Below are 17,715 nucleotides of genomic sequence, written 5' to 3'. Positions count from 1 at the left end.
GGTGAATAACTTTGCAAATTAGAGAACGGCTTGAAGAGAGGAATGCAGCAAACACGTTTAGGACTTCTGTGCCACATTTTTTTTCCTATTCATAAACAAGACAAAGTTTCAAAGCAACAGACAATTAGTAATATTTTTGATTATAATGCAATTAGTGTTGCAGTGATTCAGCTTGCATATGACCATCCATGTACCTGTAAATAGCAAAATTATACTTGTCCAGTATCGCTTATTTCTATTGTTAAAATTCTGAATTTTCTTACTAGAAATTGTTAGCAACAGGTTTCTTTCACATCCCTTAAAAACTCTCCAGAGCCACAGGTTTTCTAGGCCACAAGCACAGGATTAAATATCAAAATTTCAGAAATCCTCTTCATAATTGCAAATTCATATTTGCTATGGAATTCAGCTCTTATTTCTCCTCTGTAAAATAAAGGAAAAAATACATTTTAAAAATGTTGGGTGGTAATTAAGTCTTTCGACATTGACAATATATATCAGTTGAAACAGTCTAATAATTAGCTTTATCAATAATCAGCTGCTGATAAAAGCTAGCTTATTAGCAGCACCTCAGAGGTGGGCCTCAGTCAAGGCTCCTAGAGGCAGCAGAAGGGGGATAAGATGGGGGCCTCTCACCTCAGCGTGGCCCGGGGGGTAACAGGGGAGCAAGATGGGGGCCTCTCACCTCAGCGTGGGTCAGGGGGACAAGAGGGAGGACAAGAGGGGGACCCCTCGCCTCAGCATGGGCTGGGGGGACAAGATGGGGGGCCCTTTGCCTCAGCATGGGACAGAGAGACAGGATGGGGGACAAGACAGGGATCCCTCGCCTCACAGCAGGTCAGGGGGACAAGATGGGGGGCCCTCGCCTCAGCGCGGGCTGGGGGGGGCGAGAGGGCACAAGATGGGGACCTTTTGCCTCAGCGCGGGTAGGGGGACAAGAGGCGGACAAGATGGGGGCCCCTCGCCTCAGCGAGGCCGGCGGGAGGACCGCGGCCCCTCGCGCCTCCCCCCCCTCACGTCGGGCGGCCGCTCGGGCACGACGCCGGCGGAGACTCCCCGCCCCGGCTGCCCGGAGCGCTGCCGGGAAGCGGCCGGGGGCAGGCGGGGGCCGCACCGCGCCGCGCAGCCCAATGAGGCGGCGGCGGGGCGGTGCCGGCGGGCGGCGGCGCGCAGGCTCGCGGCGGCAGGCGCGGCCCCAGCACCGGCAGGAGCCGCCGCCGGGCGCCATGGGGTGTTAGAGCAGCTGGCGCCCTCGCTCTCCGGCCGGAAGGAGCCGCCGCCGCCGCCGCGTGCCTCCCTCTCCGCCCCGCTCGGTTCCTCTTCCCGCCTCGCTCGCCGCCCGGAGCCCATGAGCCTGAACGAGCACTCGATGCAGGCGCTGTCCTGGCGGAAGCTCTACCTGAGCCGCGCCAAGCTGAAAGCCTCCAGCCGCACCTCCGCGCTGCTCTCCGGCTTCGCCATGGTGAGCGGCCCGGCCCGCCGGCCGCCGCCGCGCCGCTGACGGCCCCGTGGGCAGCGGGCGGCGGGGCGGGCACGGTGACAGCTCCTGCGCGCCGAGCTGCGCCCGCCCCGGCCTCCCGCCGAGCCGCGCAGCCCGGCGCCCCCCGCCGCTGCTCGGCTGCTTGCGGGCTCGCTGCCGGCCGCAGCGCCTCGCCCGGGGATGGCGGGGCGGGGGGGGGGGGGAGAGCCGGGCGCTGCCCCACAGAAAGCCGCAGGCGGCCGCGCGGCTCTTGCGCGCCCCGCGCAGCCTCTCCGGGTGTTCCCCTGCGCGCGTTTGCGCCGCGGAGCGCGCGGTAAGTGCGAGAGCGGCGCCGGCGCCTTCCCGCGGCGCGGCGCGGCCCGGCGCTCGGCTGAACGCAGCGCGGGGGCTGGCCCGACTTGGCAGCGACCCTCCAGCTCCGATTCCTCCGTAGTGATTTTGGTTGTAGCTTTTCTAAGCCTTTCTTTTCTGGGAAGTTACTGAATTTGGAGGGCTTTTTCGGTGCATCTTTTAGAGATGTCTTTTTCTGTTGTTGTTGGGCTTTTTATTTGCTCTATGGTTTGATACTGAGGAAAGCTAGTCTGGTAATCCTAATTATTTGAAACGGAATTAGGTTGACGTTAGTTTGAAACATAGCTTACAGGCTCCACCACATCCTGCCCACTAACCTGTGGCAGCACACCTGTATTCAGCACTGCTAAATACTGGATTTTACAGCTGTGAGGGATTTTCCTTTTGTTTTTGATTTTTGCACGGATTAAAATATACATGTATATTTTCAGCCGTAAGAGGTGCTCCCCTTGAGAGCCGTTGTTCCGGCTGGAAGATGCTTTTTCAAAACCCCGCGGCTGGTCTGCAGCAGCCTTGCAGGCGGTCAAATAAATGTCACCGCCGTCCTTCGATGGCTAAAAACAGCAGGCCGCTCTTGGGGGCTGGCGGTGGCCTGGTGTCCCCTTGAGTGACAGGCAGCTGTGCGAGAGCGGCGGCGCGTTTGGGTTTGGGTGGCCTCTGCGTGGGAGCGACGCGTCGCGCCCGCGCCGCTGCCGCCGCGGAGTTTCCCGTGCCGGACACCGCTCCGCTGTGACGGAGCCGTTCGTCGGGGGTGTTAATCTTGATTCAGAATTTTACCTCGATTTGAAAGCAAATGTGGGGAAAAACTGTGGCTTGTGGATTTTTTTTTTCACACATTTTGAAATAAGGGAAGCTGTAAATAATTGAATCTGCAGCATAATCAAATTTTGTAAGGATTATTTAAAATCCATACTCAGTCTGTTATACTTAACCTATCAAATCTCGTCTTGTTTTGTTTTTGTTTTGTAAGTATATGCCATGTGCGCTATAAAACCCCTGTGGATGCACGGGCTAACTTCTTTCTTGATTCCCTGGGAGAGAGTTCCAAGTTAAGAGCCTGCTGTCCTGCAGCTGAAAACTGCTGGGGTTTTTTTAATTGAATTTGTGGTGTTTAGGGTAATTCAGGAAAAGGGTACTTTGTTCTGATTAGCAAAATCTCTGGTAGCCAGAAATGTTAAAGGTGAATATTCATAATACTAAGGTGTTGTGGAAATTGCCCTACTCAGAAATTTCCACTTTTTTCTTCCTTTGACAAGGCCGCTTTGGAAATCCAATTTCATTGGTTTTGCTGTTATAGATAGCCCTCTAGCTGGGACTTTCTAATCTCTTACTGGAAAAGCTGACGTAATTTTTCAAGTTTTTTATTTATTTTTTTCCCTTTTAAGTAACTTTGCACTGCTTAAGGTTTGAATCTGTCCTTACCAACTTCTGCATTGAAAAACAGAGCCTTCTGGCACCTGGGCAAGGTCACTAAATTCAGCAGGTTCTTTTTGTTCAAAACTCACATTTGAAGAATTTGCTACTAAAACACAACCTAATCGTAGATCTAAAAGTTAAAACAGCAGTTAAGCGTGATTGCCTCTCAGTTTTCCTTATCTGCAAGCCCGGATGACCCATTTAAGACCACCCAGTAAAATGCTGGGATCTGACAGTAGGGGAACGTGCTTGTTTTCATGCCTGCTCCATTGATCCTTGCTTTTACTAAACAATACTTTAATTCTCTAGTATGAACTAAGTATTTCTGCAAAACTATTCCTTTATTGTTGTACTAATGACCTATATAACTGCAACCGTTTTTCAAAGCTTATTCCCTCAAGATTGATTAAGCCTACCCCAGTTAAATGGTGTAAGTAGATGTCAAGAGATTGCACAGGTCAGTTGTGTGGAGAGTGTGAAAACGCTCAACCAAATTTTGTGTTGGCAAGTGTTACACTTCTGCAGTGAGGACTGGTAAAAACTTGTTTGAATATGAATTGTGTTTTGGAGCTGCACATCACAATTTGCTGCAGTATGCTGGCTTCAGAGAAACAGATGCCTGGTCCAGTGATCACAAACTGTTATTAGAGGTAACCTCACAAGAGTAAATCCAAGCGTTTGTTTTGTGTAGGTTTCCAGGGACATTACCATCCAGTACAATGTGTCTAGGAGGAAATCTATGAAGTTTATAGTTCTGCATTCAGGATTCTCTCCCAATCTATGATGCCCGCAAGTAATATCAATTTCCAAATTGTTAGATGTAGAGAAAGAAATTATCGACTGCAGCATACCTGTAGTCTGGGAAAGACCCGAGGGTTCGGCTGATTACTCATGCTGACTGGTATTGTGCTGATCTCCACCTAGAAGAGGCATTTGGTATTTCTCACTTCTGCTTTAAATCACAGGTCTTGATATGTTTTTTTTTTTTTTTTCCCCCTCCTCCTGCATGCCTGTCCTTATTTCTTAATCCAGCCTATCTCCAGTGTTGACTGTCACCCCTGGAAATATTTAGCAGAATATACCTGTTATTGCTAACACTAGCTTATCCACACTCACTAGAATCAAGGGCTTTAATGTAGACAGACTGCAGGCGGGGGTTTTTAGTTTGAACAGAACAGACTTGTTGGCTTCATATCATCGCCAGAGTTACATCACGCACTAGTGTGACAGCGCCATGTTACTTGCGTTGCTAATATCGTATAGAAATTGTTAAATCACAACAGTCATCAAACTGAAAAACTCCTTCCCCTCCACCCACCATTAATAACTCTGTGGAAAAAAACTCAGCTTAAATGAGGAATCTAAATTATCCTAACAAGGTGCTTGACTGGCTTAATTATTTAGAACGTTATTTGTCAGACAGTATGTTTGACTCGTAAATGGCTCTAACGATGCAAACTGGCTAGACTGTCATCTGAGTAGTAGTATACAAGCATCCAGTGCTGAATATTGTCAAAGAAGTGTCAGATCTCACATTTGAAATAAAGCCAATACAGTCTTCTGAAGACAGCTTCAGTCATCTTTTGTAAAAGACTGACTGCGCTGATAAATATTGATGAAACTAATTTCCATAACGGTAGTTGATATTGCCTCGGTAAGACCAAGACCCCGCTGTTGCGGGGTATTCAAGACAGCATAGTCCTTCTCTAATAAAGCTTCCTCTGCAGTTGTAAACACTAAATGATCTCACTTTAGAAGTTGTTCTGGCTCCGTTTCTCTGAATCGCTAGTAGAATAGCGTGCAATGGCTGTATTTTGTAACCTGCAGGAAAGTATTACAGGCCTAGTTTTTATAGCTGCTACCACCGCTTACAGTTGTACTGCTGTTGCACTTACAGGTTTGAACTGTGCTCTGAAGACTCTCCCAGGTATAAGAGGCCTCTTATATTTGCTTACAGTCATGAGAGCAGCTTTCTGTTGCTCCTTTGAGCATCCCTGCCCGAAGGTCGCAGACGAGCAGGAAGGCAGCGGGAAGGCAGCGTGGAGCGTCAGGGCTCTTGCCATGCTCTGTCTTGCAGCGGCTCTGAGTGGCTGCTTGTGGCTGCTGGAGCTCGGAAGATGTAAAGTTGATGTTAAGCCACTGTTATCTTCTCCCTGCTGTGCTGCATAATCTGACCTTGCACTTATGATATAGATCTATTGTAAGTGGTTTCTACAGCACTCTGTAGAGGTACTGCTTCTTGCAGATGTGTTTACTGTGATTATATGGGTGTTAACCTTTTTCATGTTTACTAACAAAACAAAATTAAACTTGTGTATTTATATTCAGGTGGTGGATTTAGTAAATACGATTTTTTTTTGGCCATTCTGTAAAACGTAGTAAGCCATGAAGTCGAGATCCTAGGCTAAAAGAAAAATGACGTGTACTTTCTCTTCTGTTTAAAACTAGTAACAGTATCATTATTTTGACTTACCTTTTTTTAATTTCCAGTGACTAGTTCTAGGCCATACAGAGTCATACTGTATGAGTTTCTTATGGCTCTTAATGAACGATACAGAGACTATAGGGAGCTTGGCTCTGTGCCTCTGTCTCTAAGAACAAATAGTACTGTCAGGAAAACAGACTGACTGACTCAGGAGCTGAAGACACAGCTAGCGGCGTGCTCAATTCAGATGATCTTACGACACCTATCTCATCCCCAGCCTCCCCCGTGGTCCTGCACGTGGGCAAGGTAGGGGCTATAAAATGAGATTTGGTATTGAAATAGCCTTTTGATGTGATCTTCAAGACTTTGAAAAGCCACTTCTGTGGATTTTTTTTCCCCCTACTGAGGTTAATGTAGAGTATTATGAAGAGTCACTTTCATGTGTTAAGCGTATGGATAACTAGATTTAATCAACTCTAGTCATTGCTGCAACAGGTGGAGGTAAGGTGTACAGAGGCTGAAGCAAATAGTTCTGTGGATAGATGTTGATTAAACTTGTAGTTATCACAGTATAACTTGAAGTATATTGGTATTACAAGGTGAAGGGTTTTTTTTAAACACTAGTATGCTTACTCAAGTATGATTTACATCCTTCTCTCGCTGTTTGGAAGGACCCTTACAATACATAGCCGCAATGTTCAGTCAGCACAGCTTGCTTATAAGCTATTCCTGATGAGCTAGTTCTGTTCCCTTACTGCAGGAGAATTGGTAGTTTCCTGCTTAGGAATGGTAGAAGTGGCTGGGGAAGAGGAGGTGAGAGCAGGCTTGCAAGGATATGCAGGTAATTCTAGACGGATTCAGTAAGACGTGCTCGATGTCTTTAGTAAGACTGACGTTTGAGGTAGGTAACATTGTCATTTTTGAAGGGGCTTTGCTTGTAAAAAATCTGCGATGTAGCTAGCTCCATGGGTGGTACACGTAGAGCACGATCATACTGAGAGCCAGTGTTTCGCAAGATAGAAAGGGCAGGAGAACAGTTTTGATTGGAGCTTTAGACTGGTCAAAGCCTTCTGTAGGGTTCGAGGGGCAAATTTACAGCCGTCCCGTCACGTGGCCTTCAGTAGCTGTTGACCCAGCCCCTGGCTATCGAATGTATTTAGCTGAGATCAGGCAGTTTGTGGAAAAGCGGCCACATGCATTGGTCAGAACTGGTAGTGAAGAGTTTGAATTGGCTGCAGCTCTGTCAGATTTAAAGCTGTTTGTCTTCCCATGGCATGCTGAACTCAAGATTGGGTCTCAGCTGTGTGTTAACGTTAGTATTTGATACTATGAGAGACAGAGGATAAAAGCCCATACAGTATGACAGTTAGGACGCACGCTCCCAGCCTCTGTTATGTGTTATATTCCTTCCTACCGAAGCTAGGAGTCATCTCTGCAGGGAAGGGGAGGAGAGGAAGTCATCTATGAATAGCTCACAGGTGATACAGATTTGTTTGGGATAAGGCACTTTGTTTCCTTTTCTGTATAGCAATAGCTAGTGATTTTGAAAAAGATGCAAACCTGTGATTAAGTAAAAATCCTCTTGAAAACTGTATTCGCTGCTGTTGTTGCTTCGTATGATAACAAAGAGAGGTTACCTCTTTTTCCTGTGTTGAAAAGTCTTGAGTGTCAATATGACCTGCTACATGGGTGGTTCTTAGTACAGTTCTCCCTTCTGTTTTCCATCTGATATTGTCTGTCACATTTTATTTTCCCTGGTTACTTTTTCCTTCAGATAAAACAGTCCTAAAACAGAAATTGAACTTCAAATTTGCACTATGCTGGAATTAAAACCAAGTTAAGTGAAACCAGTCTATTGCCTAGTGGCTTGTAAAACTGGGGAATAATGCTGAAAATTGAAGCAGGTTGCTAATTTATGCGCCGCTGCTGTGGTAGACACGAACAAAAGGCAAGCCAGGGCAGTTGGTTCTCCTGCATTTCAGAAGCCATATGAGCTTTTCAAGCTTCATTTGCAGCTGTGTGTGTGACTGATCGTTGTTCTTTATGGAATATTGTGTTGCTGCTGATGGAAACTTTTACTAGTGTAGCACAGCTTGCTTTTTGTGAAAACTGTGGAGCTGGTGTCTGTCAGATGCACCATGTAAGTGAGGACATGAAACCTTCATAGCACTGAGGACTTCTTTTAAACAGGAACTTAATTTAGACCTTTTTTTTCTAACAAGATATGGAAGCATCATATACGAGCAAGTGAAATGAACTTTTTTCAAGCTATTAAACTATAGCTGAAATTGAAATGCCATCTCTTCTAGAGTGCAGGCTGTTGAGTTTCTTGCGATGTGGTAGTAATTGGGCTGCTGTGATGCTTTCTGTGAAATCCAGGATTGTCAGAAGCCTTGCCATGATTGTGTGCACAAATTCACTTGTATTCTAAAAGCATCTGAACTCCAGTCCCACTTCTTAATAGCGTGAGAGTCCTTTAACTTTGTCAAGAAGCTGTATTTCAGATTTACAACCTTTTCAAGGGCTATAGTAAGTCTGTCAGTCATTTCCGTAGGATGATCTGATGTTAAAGTTAGCTCTTATTTCAGCCAGGGATTAGACTGGATGACATCTTGAGATTTCTTCCAGCCTGAGTTGTTCTGTGATTATGTAGTAAAGCAGGATGCTTGCAGCAACCTTGCTGGCTGCACAGTAGAAATCAGGAGGCAAATGTTTGAAGAAACTTTAAAAAGGCGAAGGAAATGGTGCTGAAGTGCATTGTGTTGGCTGCTGTGCCCCTGAAGGGCCTATGTTCTGAAAGAGTGTCAGAAGTTAATAGAGGACACGGAGGAAAAAAGTCCTCCTGCATGTGCTTGGAAGGTCATGCTTTTCATGGACTTGAATTGTATTAGATATGCTGACGTGGGCCTTGATACTGCAAGTGCTTTACAAGAGCAGTTGCAATCTGTGCGTTTTGAAATCACAGCATGAGAAAAGAGACAAGGAACTTCTCATCGCTGTTTGAAAACAGGCATGGGGCCTGATAATGAAAAATTGAGCTTTTTGGGTTAGGTGTCTGGTTCAAGATTGGCCCAGGCAATAAAGAACAGAGTTTGTAACTGGAGAGAGTTGGCAGTGTGTCTGCTAGTTCCTTGACAGTCTGAGACAGTAAACATGAACTAGTTTTTCACTTATGGGTCAAGCAGGAGTTACTCTGCCAGGCGGGGGCAAAAGCAGGCTTTGCTATGCCCCCTGGAGACTTTCCATCAACTTCAGAAGATTTTGGAATCCTTCAGGCATTCTGCATCCATGACCTCCTGAAAGTCTCAATTTGAAGCAAGTTCTGAAATGTCCATTAATCTGCATGAATGGGAAAGAGAAATGTTTGCTGCTTTTGCCCTCTCCTTCTTTCAGGTTGTTGCTGAGTGTTATCTCATTACCTACAACTGCAACTTTACTTGATGCATTTTTCTTCTGGCTTAAGGGATATCTCTGTCCAGCTAATTAGCTTCAGTGTAATTTTTTCCTTTTCTGTCTGTGAACCCAAGAAAAACTCTTTGGTCTTTTTCTTATGCATATACCTTCTAGCTTCTATCACATTTTCTCACTGAGGAGGGTTTAGGAAAAACTCCAGCTCCCTTTCTGGGAACTTGCCGTTGGCAAAGAATTGTCAGTGCATTGGTGGAGCTGCGCTTAATGCATCTTTCTTGTAAGTGTATCTTGAATGTTCAAAGTAGGGATCTTTTACCATCATCTGTTGGGAGTCTATGAAGCTGCAATCCTTTCAGAGTTGATAGAAATATTTTTCCAGATGCTGTGGTCTCCCCAGTTGCTAAATTGCACTGTTTTCTCTCAAAGCAAGTGGATACTGTCTCCCTTTTAGCAGGTCTGTTATTTGCCTTGGTTTGGGATCTGTTTTGGCCCAGCGCTTGACACTGCTAGTATTTTTCCCTTCTGATTCCAGCCATGGAGAGGAGGTTGTGTTACTTACTGGCAGGATAGCTAACTTCTGACTTTAACAACTTAAAGTGTTGTCCCTAACCCTGGTGTCCCTGATGCTTGGCACCAGAGCTCTGCTGGTACAGAAACTGTGATGGGAGGGACTGAGGCCAGGGAAGATGCTGAAGCTGGCCCAGGGGTTGCCTCTTCTGTGGGATGCCACAGTCTCTTCTAGGAACACGCCATGGGAGCTTCTCCTCCCCTGCAGCTTTTGGCCGTGTGCAGGTTTGTTCTCCAGGTGTTCCAGGCTGGGACTGCGGGGTGCCATGCCTCTGCTTTATTCACACCTTGACTCGTTAACATCAGTCTGAACTGAGAAAAATTGGTATCATACATGGTGGTGTCTGCTTGGCTGTCAGTTTATTTTGTACCTGCTAAAAGGCAAGTACCTAGGCTACATTTTAGGTGATGTAGATGCTATCCATAATTCCAGAGAAAGCGTTGCTTGGTCTTAGAGTAGTATGGTATGGTTTGAACCAAAGGAAGTTAACACCCTTCCTGCTCTTGAGGTTAGTTGTGACAAATGTTAAGCAACAGCTACAGTCTTGCTGAGCTTCAGAAAGCTCTCATTTGGGGCCTACCAAAACAACATACTTTCATACTTCTCTGCAAAGCAACTATGTGTTAATGTATTTGTCAGTCTCATAAACCAAAGCCTTACTTGTGTAGCTGAATCTCAGATTTAACCTATTCCATGAGTGCATGAAGGTTGTAGGTGCTGCTGGGGTCACTCGTTCAAGGTAACACCCGGTAATGGTTAAAAAATGAAGCCTTTTAATCCATGGGATTCCTGGCTTGGACCTCTTTCCTTTTTATAGTTTGCTTCTTGCCTCTATGGTTCTGTCGGTGCTAGTGCAGAGCTATCTGAGTATCTGAATGCTGCTTAAATTAATCTCTTTTCCTCCCAAGATTTTGTTTTGATGGTGCATTCAAGTAGAGCCGAATCAGAAACAGGTATGTTTAGATTAAATGTGATCACTCAGCACTTCTTGTAGCTCAGTATAGTCCGAGAAGAGGAAGGAAGATTTCTTCCTCTTGGCTGTCTTTTGAGATGGGAGCTCCAGAACAGCTGGGATGGTGAAGTTACGAGATTCTGACTAAACCCCAGAATCGGATGTTTGATATCATTATTAAAGAGACTTTGAGTGGTGAAAATGTAAAATTTCTTTTATATTTGAGGAATTAAATATTTAATCGTCAGGTTTTTAAAGGAAAATAAAATTAAAGTCTTTACCTTCTGAAGCTCTTTAGTGTCATAAGTACTAGGATGGAAGATTAATATGTCTTGAAAAACTGGGATGTTCTTGAGTCTAAAATAGAACTGGCAGCCTAGCTTTCAAAATCAACACAAGCACCAGAAAATCTGAGAAGTATGAAGATGAGTCCTCTGTGGTGAAAGATTGCAAGTATTGTATGAAAAGCTGCAAGCAGTACCCCCAGCACCCAGTGAGGTCTCTGGGGCTTAAGGGGAGGTGCCTGCAGAAAACAGATGTGATGACCAAGTGGTTAACCTCTCAAAAATGAAGTTTCCCACAGTTGAGAACCAACACTTATTTTAAGTACATCTTGAACATTCAGACTAGAGCTCTTTCACCCTCATCCCTTGAACTGTTGAGCCTAGGGAGATTTTATTTATTTATTTATTTATTTAATCTTTAAGCAAGAGTTATATACATATTCGAGTTTATTGTAGTTTCTTGTAATATTTGGAAATTGTTTACCAGTTGTATGGTTGGTTACACTTATGAGGATAGAGACTTTCAGTAAATGAATGAAAATATTGACAGTTGGCCTTGAATGCTTGTTGAAACATGTCTGAGCAGAAGCCAAGGCTGGGTTAATCCATTTGGTGCGTTAGCTGTTAAAGAGTTCTGCTGTAGAACATCTTGAGCCTAAAAAGGTAGGGAGACAGGATCTCAGATTAGGTGTAGCCTGACTCCACTGTAGCAAGAGTAAGATTTGAATATTTTTTCCTGTTTCTGCAGCTACTTTTGGACCTTAATTTCTGTGTCTTTCTGTATCCATATTACCCCACACTTTATGCAGTTTTTCTTCATATGATTGAGATGTTTGAATGGTGTTTGCTGGGCTGAATACTGTCTAGTCCATTAATGGCATACTGTAATGAACTAAGAATCTATCAGTGGGAATAAAAGAGCCAATTGTTTCATGGACTGTGTTGTAATAACTGGTCTCATAGTGGTTTTGAGGGCAAAATGTAAGTTACAGAAGAGCTAAGTTAACAGCTTAGCGCTACCCAAAGTCTGTCTGCCCCCTCCTCAGTTACATGGGCCTGTACCAGCTTTATCGGTCATTGGGGCACTGCTGAACCAGTTCACCCAGCCAGGCAGAACATTACTACCTTTTAACCAGTTAGCTTTCACTGGGCTTGCAAGCTGTCATTTCAACAGAGGATCAAGCGTGGGTGGCCAGTGGGCAGGAAGGACTGGCTTGGATCAGTCTGATCTGTGCTGAATGTCAGCCTCCATCTTCCTCATATGGTGTACATACGTGTTTGCAGTTATTTTTTCTGTAAATTTTAAATGTATTTTGGCTATTTAATGAGATCCTTTGAGAAGGAGGACTATGTATAGAAACGTTGCATCTTTGCATCTTTGCTTGGAACTATGCTTTGTCTCAAAGGCAAGTTTATTAGGAAAGCTTATTTATTTCTCAAGAGCTCTTCTAGGATTAATGTCTCTAATCAACTATGCATGCTTAAAATTACCTGGCAATTTGAAAAACCTCTGTTGTTAGAGATATTTCCTTTATCAATGATATCTGAGACCAGTTTATGAATTTCCTAGTGCTGTTTTTTAATGGTAGTTTTTGCTCCTGAAGCCCAGGCATGCTGGAGATCTGAGTTTATAAAAGGGCATGGCTGCATGTGTTAGTAGAGGTGTGGATTTAGGAGCATCTTCCTGCGGTAGCATTGCTTGTCTGTGGGCACGGCTACATGCTGCTTCCAGAGTTTTGTGCTCTCCAGGAATCTCTCTGTTATGGCTTTTGTCACGCAAACAGGAGGATTTCTGCTATGAACAGCAATTAATTATTAGTTCAGATGGTACAAACTGCTGCGCTGTCTGGACCTGGGATCTGAGCATGCTGAACCGAGTCATTTCTTCTTGTATTTTTGCCTTATAATTTAAAGAGCATCTAGCGATATCTGGAAGGACTTTGTCTTTAATTTTCTGGGATACTTGTTTTTCTTTTCCCCCAGCCTTCTCTATGCTTCTTCCCACTAAAAGGCCTTTTTGCCCAGCCTGGACATGGTGGAGACATTCATGTTTTGAACTGATGTTCTAGAGTCTGCTTAAGTGCTTATTTTGAGTGAAGGAATAAATCTGAGAGCCCCACGGAGAGGTGATCTTTTAAATTAAAGGTTCCTGCTCTTCAGAACTTAAATACAAAAGAAGGACTGCCAAGACTGTGAAGGGCAGTCCACTGCCTTCACAGGCTTTCATGTTATAGATACCTACTTCAAAAGAGTTTGTAGAGTATTCATTCTATGTACTTGGTACAAAACATTTCCTAATACTCTGTATAAACACTAAAATCCATAGTAAAAGATCAAAAGCTGCCAGTAAAATATACCACAGAAAATAATTTTTTCACTTAAAAATCCAAGTGTGTTGATCATAAAGTCCAGCTGTTCTGTTGGGATGAGCTGGAGGTGGCAAAGTTGTAGCAGCTTTTCTGTATATTAATGGTTTGCTTTACAGCTGAGCAATAAGTATAAAAGGCCTAAATTTAAGTGTGCTTTGATCCCTCAGATGTAAATTTTGGCCAGATGAAAAGGTTGCAGAAAAAGATGAAGAGAAATTTAAATGCAGGTGACTATTTTGTTTGAATTGGAAGATACTCCTGAAACATTGGAACTCTAAATCAGTATTTCTATTGTGCAAACATAAATAGGAAGAACAAGAATGTGATGTTTAATTATCCTGGAATAAAAATAATTGCAGTGAGCAGATTTAAACTTGTAATATCTATGTCATATTATTATTTGACTATAAATTATTCTTTTTTTTTCTTCCTTTACAGGTGGCTATGGTAGAAGTTCAGCTAGATACAGATCATGACTACCCTCGAGGTCTCTTGATAGCTTTCAGTGCCTGTACTACTGTCCTTGTTGCAGTTCATCTTTTTGCACTCATGATAAGTACTTGCATTCTTCCAAATATAGAGGCTGTAAGCAACGTGCATAATCTCAACTCGGTAAAGGAGTCTCCACATGAGCGTATGCATCGGCACATTGAGCTTGCCTGGGCATTTTCTACTGTTATTGGGACTTTGCTCTTTCTTGCAGAGGTGGTGTTACTCTGTTGGGTCAAGTTTCTCCCTTTAAAGAAGAACCCTCTTGATTCATCCCAGAACAGCAGTTCTACCATCACGTCAGGAGAGGCAGCAGCCATTGCATCAACGTCTATTATGGTTCCTTTTGGACTGATTTTCATAGTGTTTGCAGTCCACTTCTACAGGTCACTGGTGAGCCATAAAACAGACAGGCAATTTCAAGAACTCAATGAACTTGCTGAATTTGCACGGCTCCAGGATCAGCTGGATCACAGAGGCGATACCATCTCCCCAGGTGTTAGCCACTTTGCGTAAACCTGTACTTAAAGAAAATAAATGCACTATTCCGCTTCTGCCTTGCGATGTCGATTCCCCTGTGCATGAACTGGTTGAACTATGGATTTGTTTTTAAAGAGAGATTTATAAATGTTGTTCTAACTCTTTATGGGCAAAAAAGTGTTGTCATAACATTGTGATAGCTGACGTCTGGAGGAATGGATGGTGGGGTATGCTTGCACTGCGTGAGCTTTCGTCCTCTAGTGAGTACTGCATAGTTTGCTTCTTGTTAATGTTGAATGGCGGCTACATAAATACATAGAGAATAACACTGTAATTTTTGGTATTTGTTAGGGATGGATAGAGAAGCACTTTTCCTCTCTTTGATTTTGGCATTTACTAGAAGATACTGCTGTCCAATACATGTTGCATGGCATGATACAAATTACTTGGGATACGCAGCAATTAGCACTTGATTTCAGTGCTAGTGCTGTGCTCTCTAGAAAGCTTGACAGATGGTAAAAGTGAAAGCTTTCCCAGCACTTTCCCCAGTGTGTTTTGCTGCCAAATAATTATTACTTCACCAGTTTCTCCAGCGCCTTTTCCTATGGCAGTTACACATTTTATAGCCCACTAAATACCCATGACTAGTCGTACTGTGATGTGGTATGGCCGCATGAGTTGGACTGAGCCGCTCTTCTGTGGAAGAATATAAAAGCAATAAATTTTAAAGTTCTCATGAGCTGGCATTATCTGAAGATAAGAATTGCCTGTTTTCCATTTAGGGATCTTTTGTAAAAAGAAGAAACTAGATGGAAATTATTACTGGATAATTTTTTTTTCTTGAAAATCAGAACCACTACTGTTTTTTCCAAGCCAAAGTAGTAACTATTTTATACTTTTATATAAATAAGTATATTTTTTTAATAATTCCTCAGATAAAAGCAGCAAAAGGCACTCTCTCTGTGTTGGATTCCCAAGTGATCGGCTATGCCTTGGTCTTCCTTGTTTAGAAAGTCTTCTGCTTGCTGAAGTGTTGTATTTAATAACTTTTTACACCTTTGTGCTTCCAAAGAGTCTGGAGACAACTTTCCTTTATGTAGATTTATTTATAAAAGTAGATTATTTGTAAATAATATTGCTGCTTACTTTTGGATATGTGTGTCTTTGATAGAGTGAGGCTACTGTGTCAACTTCTGATTTCTTTCTGAAGCAAAAACTTTAATTTGGTCTATTAGATGTGGGTTTTGTCCAAGCGAGATTGCAGCATTTGTCCTGGCTGCTTCAGAATTCATGTAATTCCAGCTGTCTGTAGAAGTGAAATTTTTGGAATGCAGTTTTTCTTCTATGGAGAAGCTGTTGGCTTTCATGTGTAGAAGGCCTTGTTGGACGCACAAGCTGAGACCGGTTCAAATCCCATGGAGCAAAACTTGAATCCCCATCATAGCTCACTGTGAAACATAACCCTGGGATGTGGCGATGAGCCGGGGTGAACGTGGCAGCACGTTGAACTATCCCTGACTGTGCCTGGCAGAATGCGGTCTCTTACGCCCAGCCTTCATCTCGGATCGTCCCAGTGTGTTCACAAACGGTGGGATGTGTTTGTGGAGTTAAGGTGGCAGAGTAGAGCTTACCACGGAAGCAGCGTGGTGAAGTGAATGGGGCTGGTTTCCGGTGTCAGCGCTGCAGCAGCAGAAACACCGATGAGACTGCCCACGGGGTACACTTTCTATTCTGAAAAGGAGCCATAAAAACATTGCTGGGCTTCTTTTCAGTGGTGTTCTTGCAGAGGAGTTTTCTGTTCACAAGCAGAAAACTGCTTTCCACTCGCCATTTTCACAAGTCCTTTTGGTACACAGAGGACAGACTGGATTTTCTCTAGCTCTGCCATTACATTACCCTTCAAGTGTAAAAATACTATTGTTGGTATAATTGTGATGATGAGAATTGGGGCTACAATCCCACAGTTCGCTCGGGGGACGCTGAAAGGATTGTGTTAGTAAAGGCATTAATAAAGCAGCATTCCAAAACATGAAATCTTTGTAGTAAGCACAAAATTTCCTGGTGCATCCTTTACTAAAATAAGATCCGTCTTGGGTTTCTTAAAGCCTCAGTAAAGGAAGCAACTCTGACTCAATATTCACACTAGAACAAATGGTCAAAAAGGTGCTGTCAGGCTTAAAAGTTACACTTCTGTCTGTAAATTACGTACTTGAGTTGTAACTTTATTATGAATGGAAGTCCAGAAAATATATTTTCCTAGCTTATTTTGTAAAACTACTTGCTGTCCTGGATAAGTAGCTGATTTTATTTTGTGGATCTTTTACAAAGTGACAAGAAGTGGGAATTTTTGGTTTGGAAAATAGAGAATTAGAAGTTAGTGGGGCAACCTTATTTTTAACTTTTTAAAGCTGGAGGTTCCAGGCTAATGAGGCTGTTGCTACAGTTGCTTTTCTGACTTTTCCGCTCTAGTTTTGCGTATTGAGTATATTTTCCAGCTGTGGAAATGGTCATGGAAGTTGCACTTTGGGCATAGTCTCACAGCTGTGATAGTTGGTAACCAGGACCAGAAAGCATGGCTGTAAACTCAGTGTTTTTTTTAATCCCTTATTTATACTAATGGTATTAAGCATTTACCTCAAGCATTTTAAACTTGGTTATTGTATATCACAGATTTAGATATAAAATACTCAAATAAAAATATAATCAATTGTTGCTGATTATTTGTTATCTAGATATCTAAAAATACACTTAATTTTCTTTATATTCTTTATCATTCTTCAGTTTGTATTGTGGTGATCATAACTGTGGGTTCCTGAGAATCTCTTAAATGCATTCAGCTACTCATTTCATGAGTGTAAAGATGAAATTTCCTGTTTGCACAGACAGGTATAAAGGATATAAAGTAGTTGGCATGCTTTTCTTCCTGTCGGCACTGCTTAAATCGTGGAGCGAAGAACGTTGGATTGTTGTTCTTCTCCCAGAGTGTGTAAATATGAAAGTAGGTTATCTTTCAGCTGCGCAAATATGAAGAGTCAAAGGGCCAAGTGAACTGTAAACAGGACATGTGATATTCAGAAATGCAGTTTAAAGCAGGTAAACTAGCTACAAGGCTTTCCCAAGGCTTGTGTGTCGCCAGTGAGCCGCGTGGCCGCCTGGGCGTGCTTGCGTGGGCGGCACACGCCAGCGCGTCCTGAAGAAGAGCTCCGCCGCTGGGCGCGTTGTTCGTGCTGTGGTGCGGCAGCCGGCGCAGAACCGGGCATCGGCCCGATACGGCTCGTGGGTTAGTGCAGGAACAGAGCTGGGGTCAGATGTGCCGATCTGCGTCGCGGCGTGGTTGGGAATGGGAACTTTACAAAATATGCACAGAGAACAAGTAGTGTTGTGTTAATGACTGTTAATAGCAACGCGATCTGTTACAACTTCAAAAGGTCATCTAGGTTCCCAGGTATGTATTGGGCTGAATTACTTTTGGGAGGGGAAAGGGTTTATT

General features: G+C 43.6%; 1 protein-coding gene across 2 annotated transcripts; it reads left to right on the top strand.

Moving 5' to 3' along the window:
* Positions 1-1,192: 1,192 nt before the first annotated feature.
* LOC134148098 (calcium release-activated calcium channel protein 1) lies at positions 1,193-17,130 on the top strand. Of its 2 annotated transcripts, none has more exons than XM_062589850.1 (2): positions 1,193-1,462; positions 13,695-17,130. In XM_062589850.1, exons 1-2 carry the CDS (start codon positions 1,349-1,351, stop codon positions 14,259-14,261), a joined length of 681 nt encoding a protein of 226 aa, XP_062445834.1. In that variant the 5' UTR covers positions 1,193-1,348; the 3' UTR covers positions 14,262-17,130. The 2 variants fall into 2 exon arrangements, with proteins under 2 accessions (XP_062445834.1, XP_062445835.1); XM_062589851.1 differs by lacking the exon at positions 1,193-1,462 and adding an exon at positions 1,687-1,793.
* The last annotated feature ends 585 nt before the right edge of the window (positions 17,131-17,715 follow it).

Source organism: Rhea pennata, chromosome 17, assembly GCF_028389875.1.
Source record: "Rhea pennata isolate bPtePen1 chromosome 17, bPtePen1.pri, whole genome shotgun sequence".
Lineage (NCBI taxonomy): Eukaryota > Metazoa > Chordata > Aves > Rheiformes > Rheidae > Rhea > Rhea pennata.
Note: the sequence above shows the minus strand (reverse complement) of the source record. Positions and strands in the feature narration are given on the sequence as shown.

What these genes read in the sequence shown, in the direction of transcription:
- LOC134148098 (XM_062589850.1), top strand. Translation starts at nt 1,349, where the DNA reads ATGAGCCTGAACGAGCACTCGATGCAGGCGCTGTCCTGGCGGAAGCTC. An exon ending in TGCTCTCCGGCTTCGCCATG is followed by an intron (nt 1,463 to 13,694) that starts GTGAGCGGCCCG and finishes CTTCCTTTACAG; the next exon opens with GTGGCTATGGTAGAAGTTCA.